This window comes from Telmatherina bonti (genome assembly GCF_933228915.1).
Source record: "Telmatherina bonti genome assembly, chromosome: 1".
Taxonomy (NCBI): Eukaryota; Metazoa; Chordata; class Actinopteri; order Atheriniformes; family Telmatherinidae; genus Telmatherina; species Telmatherina bonti.
In genome coordinates this window covers 42,722,927-42,741,570 of record NC_136619.1, presented here as the reverse complement: position 1 = coordinate 42,741,570, position 18,644 = coordinate 42,722,927, and the positions used below count along the sequence as shown (strand labels likewise).

The following is an 18,644-nucleotide window of genomic DNA, read 5'->3' as shown; positions in this document are numbered from 1 at the left end:
GCTCTCGATTTACCAGTCAATCTACGTTCCTACCCTCACCTATGGTCATGAGCTGTGGGTCGTGACAGTCATTTTCTAGTTTCTACTAAATGCTCAAAAAATGTCAGACCTCCAATTTAGGGACCAAATTCAAGTCTCCAACTTGATCCTCTCCCTACAGTCTTAGTTAAGTCCTGCACTTTCTCTCTTCTGCCTCGTATCTCTGCCATCATTCGCTCCCCAGTAACCACTGGAACTATTCCCAGTCACTGTAAAACTGCAACCGTTAGTAGAAAAAACCTGGTTTAGATCCCAGCAGTTATAATAACCTCTGTTCCATTTCTAATCTTCCCTTCATTTCCAAAATGATTGAAAAAGTAGTTTCTACTTAACTGCACACTCATTTGACTCAGATCTTCCAGTATGACCAGTTCCAGTCTGGGGTCCACTCCCGCCACAGTACTGGAACAGCTCTTATTGAAACCACCAACAACCTCCTCATCGCTGCTGATTCTGGTCTCAGTTTTCTCATCCTTCTTGATCTGAGAGTGCCTGTCTTCCATCGGCATTCCCCACTCCACTCATTTCATTCTGATCTCTCAGACAGCACCCAGTTCATCCAACTCAAACCCCCCCCAGTTCCCAACATCTCCCATTACATCAGGTGTGGCCCAGGGTTCAGTCCTGGGACCGCTTCTCTTCATCATCTACGACACCCAGCTCTACTCTCCACCAAACCAAACAACACACTTCCTCCCTCACTGCTCGTCCATCTGAAACTAAATCCTGGTTCACCTCCAACTTCCTGAAATTAAATGGGGATAAAACAGAAATTCTTCTCATTGGAACAAATTCGACACTTTGTGTCTCTGTGTATCGACATCTATCGATGGAGAAACTGGTTAACAGCAACGTTGACTGGTTTGTGTGGTGTCTGTGTATCTGTGTTTGTTGATGTTGTTTCTTTTGGTTCTACGGACCGTTGCGTCCGTACCAAATATAAATAACTGTTTAAGAAAAATAAGTTCATTCCACAGATTCATTTCTTTACAATACTACGGCTGTGACGATACGCTTTCGTCCAGATTCAATTTAATTCCAATTTTTTTGGGCACCGCTTCGATTTAAATTGTGATTCTCACAATTCTTCAATATTGTTTATTTTTTTAGATTTTTGTAGATTTTGTAGATTTAAAAAACAAACAAACAAAAAAAAAAACGATTTTCTAAATTTCAGTTTGGAAAAACATCACAGCAGCCAGACCATCATTCTGCTGCTATAACGCCCAAGAAGACCAGTTAAAAGATCAATAAAAACAATAAAAATGACAAAAATTTCATAATGGATTATTTGTATTTATTTGGAGAAAAAAAAAGATTTTTTTTAACAAAAAAATCTATTTTAAAATTTTGAAGAAAAACAATCCCGATATTTGATTTTTCCATTCGACTCTCCCGCCGCTAACTTTTACTTAAGCGGAACGACCATGAGGAATGTTCCTGTAATTTATGGGATTTTAATGTATAAAAATCCTTGTTGAACCAAGGAAACGTGTAAATGTGAAATCACTGATCTGAGAACGACTTTCAGACACGAGTTCATGCTGATGAGGTTTTATAAATATTGTAAATAAATGGATTGACACTGAAGTTTGACTGATGACTTGCATCGATTGAGGACATCCGTGGCGATAACCTGGTATGAGTCAGCAAAGCTCTGTGACCGTCGACCTTCTGCAGACTTTCTGCAGCAGTCGTGTGTTAGCGTTAGCGTTAGCTTCCACCGGTGGTTTGACATGCTTGCATCTGTCTTCCAGCTGTTCGGAGTGGTCATCATGGGGTTTGGACTGTGGGTCCTCCTGGACAATCAGAGCTTCATTATGATCCTCAGTAAGTAGTTTCAGACTGGTTTCACGGTTCGAACTGCTTTGTGTGTCTTTTTCTCCAGTTGTTTCCCCAGAAGATGAGATGAAACTTGTTCCTGGCAGCAGTTTGCTTCCACAGCTACAAACCACAAACTAAACCTCCAGCCAGAGTTTTGCTTTGGATTCTGCTGTTTTCCTTCCTGCAGTTTTTACATTTGAACAGAAAAGAGCAGCTCAGCTGGTTTCATTAAGATCTTTATAAACCATCGACGTTGTAGAACTAAAGCATCATAAAAACAGGATTTATTTTGATGTGGAATCTGTCCAGTTGGTGCAGATTTTATTCTGGAAGAATATACAACCTCATATTTTAATTATTTATTTCTTTGTATCCAGACTGGAAAACATCAGCCAAGCTGCTGAACATCATGGCTTCTCCTGACACGTTGATGATGGTACAAGTCGCGGCTCTTAGAGGGTCTAGTAGAGTTTTAGGAGTTAATCTGTTCATGTGTGAATTAATAAAAAACAGTGCCACATTTTTTTAATACAGTATTTTACGTCTACAGACATATGCATACATGAGATACTTGCTTGTTTATTAGTGATATTATAAATGCATTTGATTTATTGGTTTATTTAAATGTATTCTACATAATGTTTATAAAATATATAATCATGATTTTATCATGTAAATATACACATTCATGTGTAATTATTTTTTCCTATTTATCACAAAGGCAAACTTGTGTAATTTATGCATTTATGTTAGACATATTTATTCCTTCCTCAGTAACGACTCTTAACATCCACCGAAGTGCTTTAGTCACACATTTACCATCCTCCAACCGTAAATATGCAAGAAAAATCCTGTAAATATGTCGACTGTGGATGGAAGGGTTAAAATAATTTCACCATAAAACCTGATTTCATTGGAAAAGAAAGTTTCCTCCAACATGGAGGTGAAAGATGGGCCCACCTGCTGGCTGCTGGTCTGGAAGAAGGCTTTTAAAGCCGGGTGGAAGGACGGGAACAAAGAGGCGAGTCATGTCAGAGAGGCGACTGATGGCAGGAATAAAGCGACGGACACTGAGCAAGTGTGATGGAGGACGGCGAGCGTCACTGAGGATGTTTGTCTGCTCAGCAGGTGTCCTCCCTCAGACACTGCTCTCTTTCTGCTCCGTCCAGCATCAGCATGCATCACATCACCGCCTTGCTCATCACTGCCCACTCAGCCCACTTTACATCACCCGAACCGGGTGGGGGGGCAGCAGGGTGTCGTCAAGCTCGGCAGTGTGGTCACACAATCCCACGCACACACAGTAAAAGCACAGTTTCTCTTTGTGTCTGCACATAAATGACACATATCAGAGTTGAATGGCACATTTTCTGTTCTGAGCGCACTCATTGATGACCACAGCTGAATCAATAAGCTGCCTGATGCATCGTGTCGGGATCAGTTCAGCCTGTCGGCGCAACGCGGAGCTCCGGGTCAGAACCAAAACAAGACCTGCTTCCAGGTTCAAACAGGTGTGCCACATGGAGGAGCTTTTACCTGTCCGATGTGAACGCTCAGATTCAGTTACTAAACAGACCAACTATCCTTCATCATTCATCATTTTCAGTCCAATCAAGCGTCTAAAGCAGGGCTACTCCATTACATATTCAGACGGGCCAGATTTTCACATATAAAACTGATCAGAGCCAATAAATAAAGTAAGAGAAAATAAATCAGTATAAATAAATAAAAGACATTTACAATCTGAAAAATAAGTACTTTATTAATTTTTCTATTTTAACTTTAGTCCCACATGAAAAGGACAAATGCATAAAATAAAATAATTAAAATTCCAGTCAGCCTGTTTTTCTCCTCACTTTTAACATAAAAAGGTCAAATCTAACTAAACTTCTCCATGTAATTTTGCATTTTGGGACAGAGAGCGACATGCTAGCTAGCGCTACTCTTACAACTTCAAACCACAACAACATGCGTTGGGGTTAATGTTGCTAGGCAACCATGTTGCATTCAGGGTCTGCACAACTGTAGGATTGTAGGCTACTTAATGAGGAATGACTGAAGGTTCTTGATTTATATCTTTATTCTTTTACATAAGCTGGGCCACATAGAGGTTGAGTTCTGGGCCGCATGTGGGCCACGGGCCGCCGTTTGAAGAGGTCTGGTCTAAAGCATGCCACGCTGGTCTCAGGGGCCCAAAGTCCTCCACGCCATCACACCAGCAGCCGACTGAGGTGTTGGTCCGAGGCAGGGTGGATCTCAGTTCACTTTCTAATCACTTCTCAGGGGTTTGCTTTGAATGAAACTTGAAGCTTTCAGGGTTTTTAGTTGGTTGAAGTGGCGTTTCCGTTGCAGGGTGGGTTCACGTTTCAGTTCTGATGCATCTTTTGGTCTTCAGATAACTCCGCCTCCGTGAAGGTGGCCTGCTACGTCCTCATTGGAGTGGGAGGTTTCTCCATGCTGCTGGGCTTCGTGGGCTGCATCGGGGCCATCTACGAGGTCCGCTGTCTTCTGGGTCTGGTGAGTCTCCGCTCTGACACTTCCACTGATCAAACTGGAGGTTAGGGAGTAATTCAGTTATTTATCAAGCATCTTTCCAGCACGACTGCAACTCCAAGGGCTTCAAAAAAAGGAAAAACCTTTAAAATAATACAGTGGAGGAAATAAGTAGTTGATCCCCTGCTGAAGTTTTAAGTTTGCCCACTTCCATAGAAATAAACAGGCTCTAGTTTCTATGGTTGTTTCCTGATTATGTGTGTGTAGGCAGACGAAAAATCCCTAAAGAACCAGAATATGAACGTTATAAATGGTTGTGCCTTGTATTTAGTGAGATAAGTATTTGATCCCCAAGCGAAACACATGATGGAACATGATGCAAAATGATTGGAAACTAACAGAACTTTTTTCATTGAATAACTTTAAATCCAGATTGAGACATCCTCCCTAATCTGTAGCTTTTTTAAAATTTGTAAGTAATTGTAGTCGAGACGTTGCTGTAATTGGTACTTTTTGCTGCCTCTTGGCTTGGACCCTCTTGAAAAGGAGGTTTTTAATCTCAATGGGACTTTCCTGGTGAAATAAAGGAAATAAATAAAAACCACATGTAAGTACTTGGTAGAGAAATCCTTGTTGGCGAGCACAGCCGTCTCTTGTAGCTGGTCACCAGGTTTGCACACAGTGCAGGAGGGATTTTGGACCACTCTTCCTTACAGATAAATCCTAAATCCTTCAGGTTTCTTGACTGCCTCTTGGAAATTGAAAGCTTCAGCCCTTTGCTGAAAAACAGCTCCCAGACTTGTGTCCACCTCATGCTCGGTATGGCGTTCTTCGGGTCATACTTGCATTTTTTCGTCCTCCAAACACGGCGGGTTGCGTTAGCTTTGGTTTTGTCGGACTACAGCACTTTGTCCCAAACCTTGTCTAGAGGTTCACTGGCAAACTTACGGCGGCCTGGACCTTCTTGACCAGGGGGAGCTTGCAGACATTCAGTCCACATCGGAGCAGTGTGCTACCAACCGTCCCAGTTGCCTAAAGATCATTAACAAGCTCCTTCCATGTTATTTTAGGCTGCTTCCGCACCCGTCTCATCACCATCCTCACAAGATCTTGAAGGGAACTGCAGACCGAGGACTGTTTATGGTCATTATGTTTGTTTTCCAGTTTTTAATAATGAATTATTGAATAATGGTACCAGTAGCCTTTTGCTGATGGTTTTGTATCCCATTCCAAGCTTGTGCAGGTCTACGATCTTGTCCCTGACATCTTTGGACGTCTCCGTGGTCGTGCCCATGGCGCTACAGACGTTGAACTGTAAGATACTGATTCTAGAGGAGGTGCTTTACGTACATGACGAGTTAAGATCAGGAGTGGGTTGTGAGCATCAGCCAGTCCGTGGGAGCCAGAATCCTGAGAGAGTTGTTGGGGATCAGATACTTATTTCCATTAATAAAACACACAACCATTTATAACTTTCATATTGTGTTGTTTTGGCGATTTTGACTGATATTCCCCCTACACACACATAATCAGTAAACAACCATAAAAACTAGAGCCTGTTCATTTCTATGGAGGTGGGTGAACTTACAACTTCAGCAGGGGGTCAGATACTTATTCCCTCCACTTCATACGTGGAGGACAAGACCTTTTCTCTACTCAGAACAGAACAGAAACCACTGGATATTTATGCAATTACTTCTCTCACATCAATCATTTCACATCTCCCCGAGATGGAAAGGAGGAAGCCTCTTCACCCGACAGAAAACGCTGAAAGTTTGGCTGTATAGAAATCCTAAAGTCCAGTTCCTCTGCAGGATGAGGACAACTAATCCAGCCTCGGATGAACACCACATGACAGATTATTAGACTAAATCTGAAGCAGAATGTGGCAAACTGAGGCCATTCAGGTGTGTCAACATGATGCCATGGAGGAAAGACATCAGCGACGCTCCTACAGCAGGATCCTTAAAGTTCAGACTCCGGTCTGGACCGCGAGGCTCGTCAGTCCAGACAAGTCTTTTTCCAAAGGAATCTTTCATAAATGAGCAAATAAACTGTGTATAATGAACAATTAAATGTCACTGGAGGAAGGCACATGTTAGCCTTTTGACAGCCCAGTTTGAAAAGGACGGAACCAGTATTGTTTTGTTGGGAAGGGTTGCATGGCACCACGGTGCAGGTTGGCAAAGCTGCAAAGACCAACATGGACCTCACTGTCAGCATGGTGGTGACGATCTGCAGCGACGGACCTGGACGCCATGACACGGGACGATAATCCCAAACAGCAGCGGATCCAGACCTCGACCAGACTGACATCCTGGGCGGCCTTCAGATCCTGCAAACCTCAATGATCTGGAACAACGACGGGAAGTGGAGCTAAATTCCTCCACAACCACGAGAGGCTGATAACGTCAGCCAGAAGCTACAAGCGGCTGGATGATGAAGAGGAAGCACTTTTTCACCCTAAATTCATGCAGATGTTTGTTTCTTATGTTCATCTGATGTTCAAGCCCGGCTTTTTGGGTTTATGTATCGCTTCTTCCTCCTCCTCTTCCTCAGTACTTCACCTGCCTTCTGCTGATCCTCTTCGCTCAGGTGGCAAGTGGCATGCTCGTCTACTTTCAAAAGGATGTGGTGAGTGCTTCATTTCCTCTTCATTCGCTTCTGCAGCATCACCCGTTGCTGTGAGGCTTGCAGCGGTTGCTGCGGAAGCACACTGAGCTCTCTGATTGGCCAAATCGGCAGCGAATCGCTGGCGCCCTCTTGTGTTCAGACACAACATTACATCATGAAACACCTTATTCATAAAGTTTAACACAGTTTTAAAATTATTAAAAGGTCCGATGTAAAACAGAATGTTCTGATTTATTTCAGTAATATTAATAATAATCATATAATATATAATGATATGATGTGAACTATTCATTATTTCTAAAAGTAAAACAAACAAAATCTAAACAGACTTATAAATTATCCCTTGCCTATGAAGTTATGCGTGTCTAAGCTCCATGTTAAAACCAGCTCAATTATTTTATGTCCATGACTTAAAAATGACAAAAGATGATGACATCATGTTCATAGAGCAAGTAGGGGGCGCTCTAACAATGAGTAGTTTATACCAGAAAAGCAGCTGGACAGATATGCGTCAAACACCATGTTGAAGTCACCCTGACACGTTTTAGAAAAAAGTCATGACTGAATAAAGTGGGCGTGGTTTATGTGCAGTTCAAATTGGCTCCGCCTCCAGATTTCAGGAGCTGCAGCTGATGACAATCTTCCAACACAGACCGGCTTGTTAGACATGCTACCTGAAGTTAGCATGAATCTACGGGTGTGTCCTCACCACACATGAAAATGTCCGAATGGGAGGTCAGACACCGAGACGTGGCTTCAGTCCGAGGAGACCGGATGATTAACAGGACCAGAAACCGGATCCATGTGATCTGATAACGTGAAGATTTAGTCCTCAGGTCACTGTTTTCTTTTGGCCCGTGGCGGAGCAAGCAGGACTCCATGTCACGGCCACCTCATGCATCCACACACACACCTGACTGTGCGAAAACAATTATAACAAGAACGTTTCTGAATTTTTATATGCAGAATAAAAAAAGTAGAGTTGAAATGAACAGATCTGTACCGAGGAGCCTAGATCTGCAGAAAACCCACCTAACTCCAGTTTCTTTAGTTTAATCATCATAACTCCAGTTTCTTTAGTTTAATCATCATAACTCCAGTTTCTTTATTTTAATCATCATAACTCCAGTTTCTTTATTTTAATCATCATAACTCCAGTTTCTTTATTTTAATCATCATAACTCCAGTTTCTTTATTTTAATCATCATAACTCCAGTTTCTTTATGTTAATCATCATAACTCCAGTTTCTTTATTTTAATCATCATAACTCCAGTTTCTTTATGTTAATCATCATAACTCCAGTTTCTTTAGTTTAATCATCATAACTCCCGTTTATTTAGTTTAATCATCATAACTCCCGTTTATTTAGTTTAATCATCATAACTCCCGTTTATTTAGTTTAATCATCATAACTCCCGTTTATTTAGTTTAATCATCATAACTCCAGTTTCTTTATGTTAATCATCATAACTCCCGTTTATTTAGTTTAATCATCATAACTCCCGTTTATTTAGTTTAATCATCATAACTCCCGTTTATTTATGTTAATCATCATAACTCCAGTTTCTTTAGTTTAATCATCATAACTCCAGTTTCTTTAGTTTAATCATCATAACTCCAGTTTCTTTATGTTAATCATCATAACTCCAGTTTATTTAGTTTAATCATCATAACTCCAGTTTATTTAGTTTAATCATCATAACTCCAGTTTCTTTAGTTTAATCATCATAACTCCAGTTTCTTTAGTTTAATCATCATAACTCCAGTTTCTTTAGTTTAATCATCATAACTCCAGTTTATTTAGTTTAATCATCATAACTCCAGTTTATTTAGTTTAATCATCATAACTCCAGTTTCTTTAGTTTAATCATCATAACTCCAGTTTCTTTAGTTTAATCATCATAACTCCAGTTTATTTAGTTTAATCATCATAACTCCAGTTTATTTAGTTTAATCATCATAACTCCAGTTTATTTAGTTTAATCATCATAACTCCAGTTTATTTAGTTTAATCATCATAACTCCAGTTTCTTTAGTTTAATCATCATAACTCCAGTTTATTTAGCTTAATCATCATAACTCCAGTTTCTTTATGTTAATCATCATAACTCCAGTTTCTTTATTTTAATCATCATAACTCCAGTTTATTTATTTTAATCATCATAACTCCAGTTTATTTAGTTTAATCATCATAACTCCAGTTTATTTAGTTTAATCATCATAACTCCAGTTTCTTTAGTTTAATCATCATAACTCCAGTTTATTTAGTTTAATCATCATAACTCCCGTTTATTTAGTTTAATCATCATAACTCCCGTTTATTTAGTTTAATCATCATAACTCCCGTTTCTTTAGTTTAATCATCATAACTCCAGTTTATTTAGTTTAATCATCATAACTCCCGTTTATTTAGTTTAATCATCATAACTCCCGTTTATTTAGTTTAATCATCATAACTCCAGTTTATTTAGTTTAATCATCATAACTCCAGTTTATTTAGTTTAATCATCATAACTCCAGTTTATTTAGTTTAATCATCATAACTCCAGTTTATTTAGTTTAATCATCATAACTCCCGTTTCTTTAGTTTAATCATCATAACTCCAGTTTCTTTAGTTTAATCATCATAACTCCAGTTTATTTAGTTTAATCATCATAACTCCAGTTTCTTTATGTTAATCATCATAACTCCAGTTTCTTTATTTTAATCATCATAACTCCAGTTTCTTTAGTTTAATCATCATAACTCCAGTTTATTTAGTTTAATCATCATAACTCCAGTTTATTTAGTTTAATCATCATAACTCCAGTTTCTTTAGTTTAATCATCATAACTCCAGTTTATTTAGTTTAATCATCATAACTCCAGTTTATTTAGTTTAATCATCATAACTCCAGTTTATTTAGTTTAATCATCATAACTCCCGTTTATTTAGTTTAATCATCATAACTCCAGTTTATTTAGTTTAATCATCATAACTCCAGTTTCTTTAGTTTAATCATCATAACTCCCGTTTATTTAGTTTAATCATCATAACTCCAGTTTCTTTATGTTAATCATCATAACTCCAGTTTATTTAGTTTAATCATCATAACTCCAGTTTCTTTAGTTTAATCATCATAACTCCAGTTTCTTTATGTTAATCATCATAACTCCCGTTTATTTAGTTTAATCATCATAACTCCAGTTTCTTTAGTTTAATCATCATAACTCCAGTTTCTTTAGTTTAATCATCATAACTCCAGTTTCTTTAGTTTAATCATCATAACTCCAGTTTATTTAGTTTAATCATCATAACTCCAGTTTCTTTAGTTTAATCATCATAACTCCAGTTTATTTAGTTTAATCATCATAACTCCAGTTTCTTTATGTTAATCATCATAACTCCAGTTTCTTTATGTTAATCATCATAACTCCCGTTTCTTTAGTTTAATCATCATAACTCCCGTTTATTTAGTTTAATCATCATAACTCCCGTTTCTTTAGTTTAATCATCATAACTCCAGTTTCTTTATGTTAATCATCATAACTCCCGTTTATTTAGTTTAATCAACCTGCTGTCTTTCAGCTGAACAATGGGATGTCCAAGATCATCACCGAGGTGCTGGATGAATACTCTGGAAACAACACCACCACGGAGAAGGTCTGGGACTTCATCCAGAGGAATGTGAGTTCTTCTGGAGGGTCTGGTCCTGATCAGGCCGGAACTCCAGCTCCTCTTATTAATATCAATCAATCAAAGTGAAAGATTTGAAAATATGTTAAACTGCCATTCAGAAATCCTTTCTTTATTTCCAGCTTTATTTATTAAAACAGAAACATGTTAAATAAATATAATCTGCTTTATTATGGGGGTTAAAGCTGAGCTCAGAATCTGCAGACGGATCTTTGAACATTGCTGACTGAGGCGGGACACTCGGCACGTTTCGGGTTCGAACCGTCTCATACTGGACATTTCTACATGTAACCAGAGCGGACAGGAGCCCAGTGCATCATGGGATATCCCAGCAAGCTGGGTTTATAGCAGTGGGACTGCAGGGTCGGATCGGGGTCACCCAGCCAGACCTGACTAGAGAAGTTAGGACAAAATAAAGTCGATGTTCTGTTAAAGGTATGGTGGTGTTGCTGCAGGTCAGCCGGGGGGCTTAATCTGTTGTTACCTGTGTGGACCTGCAGATGGCGTGCTGTGGCTGGACCGGCCATCAGGACTGGTTCGGTAACGTGATCGTCATCAACAGCTCCCAGATGCTGTTTCCCTGCTCCTGCCAGAACGTCACGCTCGCCTCCGGAAACTTCTCCCACAGCGGCTTCTGCGAGTCTCAGACCACCGACTGGCCCGTCTATGACTCGGTAACCCTCGCTGCCCCGCCCTGCCTGGTGCAGTTTAGCTGGTCTTCACTGACTAATGGGCTTGTGTGTTGATCAGGGATGTTCTGCCAGCGTGGAGACGTGGCTCGTCACCAACATCTGGGTCGTCTTGGGGATCTGCCTCGGAGTGGCCTTCATCGAGGTCTGTAAACATGTCGCGTGGCCACGAGTCAGTCTGACTCGGACTGGCGCTTAAACGACTACAATCAGTTAAAAAATGGTTAAAAATGTAATAACAACATTAAGAAAAGATACTTTGTAGAGCTCTGGGACTCTGACTTGCAGGTTCTTTTAAAACAGAGTGAGCAGAGTTAAAAATGTTTCAAAATAAGAGTTGACAATTAATTTACAATAAAATAATCAATTTATTTCCAATAAAACCTAATGTAACAATCCTCAGATTTAATTACAGGCACAAGGCGTTGTTGAGTTACAGGCATTTATTTACACACATGCTGTCAACCACGCCGTGAGATTTCTTGTATAAAAAGACACCAAAATATATTACATGACAGACACATATCAGTCACGTTCCATAAACACAACATGTCGAGTGTGGTGTAAATTAGGTTAACACATTAGCATCTATATTAATAAAGAAAAATAAACAAGCTGACACACCTTATCAGGTGAAAAAAACTCATCATGTCCACGAAAGAAAAAAAAAAGAGAGAGAGAGATCCTGTAACACGTCCGCTGGGAATAAATCTGTCTGAAATCTGTCGTCTTTACAAGCAAAAGTCTGTTTTTGTAGGAGTTTCATCCCGTAGCGAGCCGTCGTGTTACTATGTCCAGACACCTTCAGTACAAACCAAAGGTGTGAAGCTTTTCAGGGGCATTTCCATCAGGATAGTCCACTAGAATCGGTCCGGTTGGGGACTCGGTGCGGTTGGGGATTCGGTCCAGTTGGGGACTCGGTGCAGTTGGGGACTCAGTCCAGTTGGGGACTCGGTCCAGTTGGGGACTCGGTCCAGTTGGGGACTCGGTGCAGTTGGGGACTCGGTCCAGTTGGGGACTCGGTGCAGTTGGGGACTCGGTCCAGTTGGGGACTCGGTGCAGTTGGGGACTCAGTCCAGTTGGGGACTCGGTCCAGTTGGGGACTCGGTCCGGTTGGGGACTCGGTGCAGTTGGGGACTCGGTCCAGTTGGGGACTCAGTCCAGTTGGGGATTCGGTCCAGTTGGGGACTCGGTGCGGTTGGGGACTCAGTCCAGTTGGGGACTCGGTCCAGTTGGGGACTCGGTCCAGTTGGGGACTCGGTGCAGTTGGGGACTCGGTCCAGTTGGGGACTCGGTGCAGTTGGGGACTCAGTCCAGTTGGGGACTCGGTCCAGTTGGGGACTCGGTCCGGTTGGGGACTCGGTGCAGTTGGGGACTCGGTCCAGTTGGGGACTCGGTCCAGTTGGGGACTCGGTCCAGTTGGGGACTCGGTGCGGTTGGGGACTCAGTCCAGTTGGGGACTCGGTCCAGTTGGGGACTCGGTGCGGTTGGGGACTCAGTCCAGTTGGGGACTCGGTGCAGTTGGGGACTCGGTGCGGTTGGGGACTCAGTCCAGTTGGGGACTCGGTCCAGTTGGGGACTCGGTCCAGTTGGGGACTCGGTGCAGTTGGGGACTCAGTCCAGTTGGGGACTCGGTCCAGTTGGGGACTCGGTCCGGTTGGGGACTCGGTGCAGTTGGGGACTCGGTCCAGTTGGGGACTCGGTCCAGTTGGGGACTCGGTCCAGTTGGGGACTCGGTGCGGTTGGGGACTCAGTCCAGTTGGGGACTCGGTCCAGTTGGGGACTCGGTGCGGTTGGGGACTCAGTCCAGTTGGGGACTCGGTGCAGTTGGGGACTCGGTGCGGTTGGGGACTCAGTCCAGTTGGGGACTCGGTCCAGTTGGGGACTCGGTCCAGTTGGGGACTCGGTGCGGTTGGGGACTCAGTCCAGTTGGGGACTCGGTGCGGTTGGGGACTCAGTCCAGTTGGGGACTCGGTCCAGTTGGGGACTCGGTGCGGTTGGGGACTCAGTCCAGTTGGGGACTCGGTGCAGTTGGGGACTCGGTGCGGTTGGGGACTCAGTCCAGTTGGGGACTCGGTCCAGTTGGGGACTCGGTCCAGTTGGGGACTCGGTGCGGTTGGGGACTCAGTCCAGTTGGGGACTCGGTCCAGTTGGGGACTCGGTGCGGTTGGGGACTCAGTCCAGTTGGGGACTCGGTGCAGTTGGGGACTCGGTGCGGTTGGGGACTCAGTCCAGTTGGGGACTCGGTCCAGTTGGGGACTCGGTCCAGTTGGGGACTCGGTGCGGTTGGGGACTCAGTCCAGTTGGGGACTCGGTGCGGTTGGGGACTCAGTCCAGTTGGGGACTCGGTCCAGTTGGGGACTCGGTGCGGTTGGGGACTCAGTCCAGTTGGGGACTCGGTGCAGTTGGGGACTCGGTGCGGTTGGGGACTCAGTCCAGTTGGGGACTCGGTCCAGTTGGGGACTCGGTCCAGTTGGGGACTCGGTGCGGTTGGGGACTCAGTCCAGTTGGGGACTCGGTCCGGTTGGGGACTCGGTCCGGTTGGGGACTCAGTCCAGTTGGGGACTCGGTCCAGTTGGGGACTCGGTCCGGTTGGGGACTCGGTCCAGTTGGGGACTCGGTGCGGTTGGGGACTCAGTCCAGTTGGGGACTCGGTCCGGTTGGGGACTCAGTCCAGTTGGGGACTCGGTCCAGTTGGGGACTCGGTGCAGTTGGGGACTCAGTCCAGTTGGGGACTTGGTCCAGTTGGGGACTCGGTGCAGTTGGGGACTCTGTGCGGTTGGGGACTCAGTCCAGTTGGGGACTCGGTCCAGTTGGGGACTCGGTGCAGTTGGGGACTCAGTCCAGTTGGGGACTCGGTCCAGTTGGGGACTCGGTCCGGTTGGGGACTCGGTCCGGTTGGGGACTCAGTCCAGTTGGGGACTCGGTCCAGTTGGGGACTCGGTCCGGTTGGGGACTCGGTGCGGTTGGGGACTCAGTCCAGTTGGGGACTCAGTCCAGTTGGGGACTCGGTCCGGTTGGGGACTCGGTCCGGTTGGGGACTCGGTGCGGTTGGGGACTCGGTGCGGTTGGGGACTCAGTCCAGTTGGGGACTCGGTGCGGTTGGGGACTCAGTCCAGTTGGGGACTCAGTCCAGTTGGGGACTCGGTCCGGTTGGGGACTCGGTCCGGTTGGGGACTCGGTGCGGTTGGGGACTCGGTCCGGTTGGGGACTCGGTCCGGTTGGGGACTCGGTCCAGTTGGGGACTCGGTGCGGTTGGGGACTCAGTCCAGTTGGGGACTCTGTCCGGTTGGGGACTCTGTCCAGTTGGGGACTCGGTCCAGTTGGGGACTCGGTCCAGTTGGGGACTCGGTGCGGTTGGGGACTCAGTCCAGTTGGGGACTCGGTCCGGTTGGGGACTCGGTCCGGTTGGGGACTCGGTCCGGTTGGGGACTCAGTCCAGTTGGGGACTCGGTCCAGTTGGGGACTCGGTCCGGTTGGGGACTCGGTCCAGTTGGGGACTCGGTGCGGTTGGGGACTCAGTCCAGTTGGGGACTCGGTCCGGTTGGGGACTCAGTCCAGTTGGGGACTCGGTCCAGTTGGGGACTCGGTGCAGTTGGGGACTCAGTCCAGTTGGGGACTTGGTCCAGTTGGGGACTCGGTGCAGTTGGGGACTCTGTGCGGTTGGGGACTCAGTCCAGTTGGGGACTCGGTCCAGTTGGGGACTCGGTGCAGTTGGGGACTCAGTCCAGTTGGGGACTCGGTCCAGTTGGGGACTCGGTCCGGTTGGGGACTCGGTCCGGTTGGGGACTCAGTCCAGTTGGGGACTCGGTCCAGTTGGGGACTCGGTCCGGTTGGGGACTCGGTGCGGTTGGGGACTCAGTCCAGTTGGGGACTCAGTCCAGTTGGGGACTCGGTCCGGTTGGGGACTCGGTCCGGTTGGGGACTCGGTGCGGTTGGGGACTCGGTGCGGTTGGGGACTCAGTCCAGTTGGGGACTCGGTGCGGTTGGGGACTCAGTCCAGTTGGGGACTCAGTCCAGTTGGGGACTCGGTCCGGTTGGGGACTCGGTCCGGTTGGGGACTCGGTGCGGTTGGGGACTCGGTCCGGTTGGGGACTCGGTCCGGTTGGGGACTCGGTCCAGTTGGGGACTCGGTGCGGTTGGGGACTCAGTCCAGTTGGGGACTCTGTCCGGTTGGGGACTCTGTCCAGTTGGGGACTCGGTCCGGTTGGGGACTCGGTCCAGTTGGGGACTCGGTCCGGTTGGGGACTCAGTCCAGTTGGGGACTCGGTCCAGCTGTAGGGGGGTGTGTCCATGCGGACCGTGTTCACGCTGCACTTTGGTGAAACCAGTCAAACCATTAGAATAATATCTCCCCATTCCCACCAGAGGTGGCGCTGCACTAGTGTTTAGCAGAAGAGAGGACCAGACCGGCGTGAAGAAGAAAACTCTGTTTCCTCCACCTGCCAGTTAAACATGGAGACCAAACTATGGCTGTTTTGGGTTTTTATTGTGTCTTATGCAAGTATCCTGCAGAAATCCACTGCAACAATGGACGCAGTATGAACACCAGACGAGGCAGAGGACCCTTAACGCCATCGCTATGGATTTACCCACAATGCAACGCTACACCACATGCAGGAAGGGACTTGGTTTGTGGTCCGCTTCCTGTATTTGGTCCTCTTGGGACGGGCCGAGACCTGGTTTGTAGACGAGCCAAGTCTGCTTCTTTGGTCCGAATCAGGATTAGTTTGGTGCGTTCACATTTCCCCAAACGAAGCGACTTTCCAGGAAACGGAATTGGATTCGGATCAGAAAGGCTGATGTGGACGTGTCCTTAGAAAACCCCCTCCCAATCACACCGATGCCCCCCAGACTATCTTGCTGTGAACGCTCCCTAGATACGTGATAAAGCATTTGTGTTTCCATCCCAGTCAGACAACCTACGGCCACATAAACAGACGTGTTTACGTGAAGACAATGTGACGGCGGGTTTGACTTGGCTGCCAGCTGCTCGTTCTTCACCATCAGCATGTTGACTCATGGAAAAACAAAAAGAAGAGACGCTCGTTGCCTGAAAATACAGATTATTAAGACAGAGACGTATGTTTTATAACTTGTAACTCCGTATTGGAATGCGTAAGAAGACACAGAGCAGATGATTCTGCAAGTCAAAAAACACGTAGAATATTATAAGTATCTTTAACAAGTCAGAAAATACAAGTCAATCCTACAGTATGGAAAGTCAAAGCTCATTCTAATAAACAGTGAAAGTCAGAAAACACAAGTCAGTTTGCAAGTCGGTGTGTAAATTATGCTTCATACTAATGAAATCTGATATTTTCCGTCTTGTTCCATCTGTACAGTGAATGTTCTCCTTCAGAACGTCCGACGTCGCTTCAGACGGCGAGGGTTAGCGTTAGCTGCCGATAAAACGGGCCGAAACGTTTCCTCTGCAGATAAACTCCTGTGATGTTTGTGTGACGTTGGATGCAGTAACTTGTGATGTGTGTTTCCAGCTGCTGGGGATGATTCTGGCCATCTGCATGTGCAGGAACGTCCACACGGAGAAATACACCAAAGTGCCGAGTGGTGGCTCGGCAGGTCACCTCTTCAAACCGAGGGAACGGAGTTAAGGCGGAATTTATCGGCCTGCCTTTGATGAAATCACGACAAAATGCAAAATGGTTTGTTTTTTTATGTTTTATTGGATTTTTCTTCCTTCGTTGGTCCAGTTTCCTTTAAGCACTTTATAAGTTTTAGTTTTAATCTTCGGATCATCTGAAAATGAATTTGGATGGGTTGAGTGTGTTGGAGTGTCGCCGGCGTCCCGATGTCCGGCGTTCAGTTTCCCGCCAAAATCTGAAAGAAGTTTGTAAAGAAAAGTTGGAAGATTCAGCGTTACGGATAAAAACCGTGAATTTACTTTTTCATTTTTATACAGCAGTGTTCTGAATTGTTGTGAAATGTTTTTAGTACTTTGTACATAATTTTAGTGAATATTTGTATGAATTTAATTCCCACCAATATTTCTGCCGGTGTTTCCAGTGACGTCTGCTTGAGGAAATAAGGATAATAACGTTTTACTAAAGGTGTCTGTTAGCTTTCCCACCTGCTTTAACCCACATTTAGTAGCAAAAGGTTTCTTTTAACCATGTCTGAAGTTGTTCAATGAAAAAAACTTATTTTAAAGTGAGAAATGGATATTCTTGGCAGAAGTGCACCCGAAGAAAACTACAGTTTTTAGATTTGAGTGCAGAGCTTTTTTATAGCGTCCTGTTTCCGTGAACATGTACAGTCTGAAATGTTTCCTAACCAGGTAACAGCTTCTAGGATGAGACTTCTGTGTCTGTTTGGATCTTCTGGTGTCATGTAGTCAGAAACGTACTCACAGCAGTTCTTTTATTACATTTTGTCAATAAACTGATTAAAGTCTTGTGTTTTTTTGTCCTGTTTCTTCTGAGAAACACCAACATAAGTCATATATGCAAGGTTAAAATCCTTCATTTTTTATTTCAGTACATTATAAGTTCCAACAAGGTCTTAAAAAGTGTCTCAAATTCAGAACATTCAATTGTAGGCTTTAAAAAAATCCAGATTTTCCAAAGTTTTTTATTTGGTCAAGTCTTTTTTTTTTCACTTTGGTTCATTCCCAAGAAGCATAAACATAAAATACATAAAACGCCATAATCTGCTTTCTGAGGGTTCGGGCAGCCGTCTGTGGGGATCGTACGTGGTAATTATACTACAAATATTGTCATTCATGAAGGAGAGAAATGGCCCAGTTTGTGAAGTAAGTAAATCTTAAAATTAACTTACTGAATCCTGAAAGAGCTCAATTAGTTTTCTGATACTGATGCTTTTTGTCCCTAACATGATTAAAACATGAAATAGGAGTGGCCATCTGAACACACACACACACACATACATACACACACCTTCACCAGAAATAACTAATATCTACATAACGCAACAAAAAGCACCATGCATGCTGCAATATACACATATATGCATATGCTGTAATTACAATAATTACAGGTCATTTTAATTCATATGATTTATCACATTTCACGGCATAACAATTTTTGGCCCCAAAACAACTTTTTAAAAAAAATTTAAATACATTATTTTGGACGACCAAATCAAATAAAAGGCACAGACATTAATATTGTAAACTCAGGCTCTATTAATGTCTGGAAAAATACATTTAATTTTATTTTTAATAGAACAGTAGAAAAATCAGAAAATATTGCTGGCCAAAAGTGAACAGAGCTAAAATGAAAACGTCATGTTCAGGACGTCATGTTCA

The 18,644-nt window shown here is 44.2% G+C and overlaps 1 protein-coding gene across 1 annotated transcript in view; it reads left to right on the top strand.

The window, feature by feature from the left end:
* LOC306755747 (CD82 antigen-like) overlaps positions 1–17,771 on the top strand; it is a 31,934-nt gene extending 14,163 nt beyond the window's left edge. Inside the window, exons 3-9 of the mRNA XM_079240254.1 lie at positions 1,797–1,869; positions 4,259–4,380; positions 6,916–6,990; positions 10,560–10,658; positions 11,168–11,341; positions 11,418–11,501; positions 16,855–17,771. Coding sequence (XP_079096380.1) covers positions 1,797–1,869; positions 4,259–4,380; positions 6,916–6,990; positions 10,560–10,658; positions 11,168–11,341; positions 11,418–11,501; positions 16,855–16,971 — 744 coding nt within the window. The 3' untranslated portion in view covers positions 16,972–17,771. The remainder of the gene's footprint in view (positions 1–1,796; positions 1,870–4,258; positions 4,381–6,915; positions 6,991–10,559; positions 10,659–11,167; positions 11,342–11,417; positions 11,502–16,854) is intronic.
* The last annotated feature ends 873 nt before the right edge of the window (positions 17,772–18,644 follow it).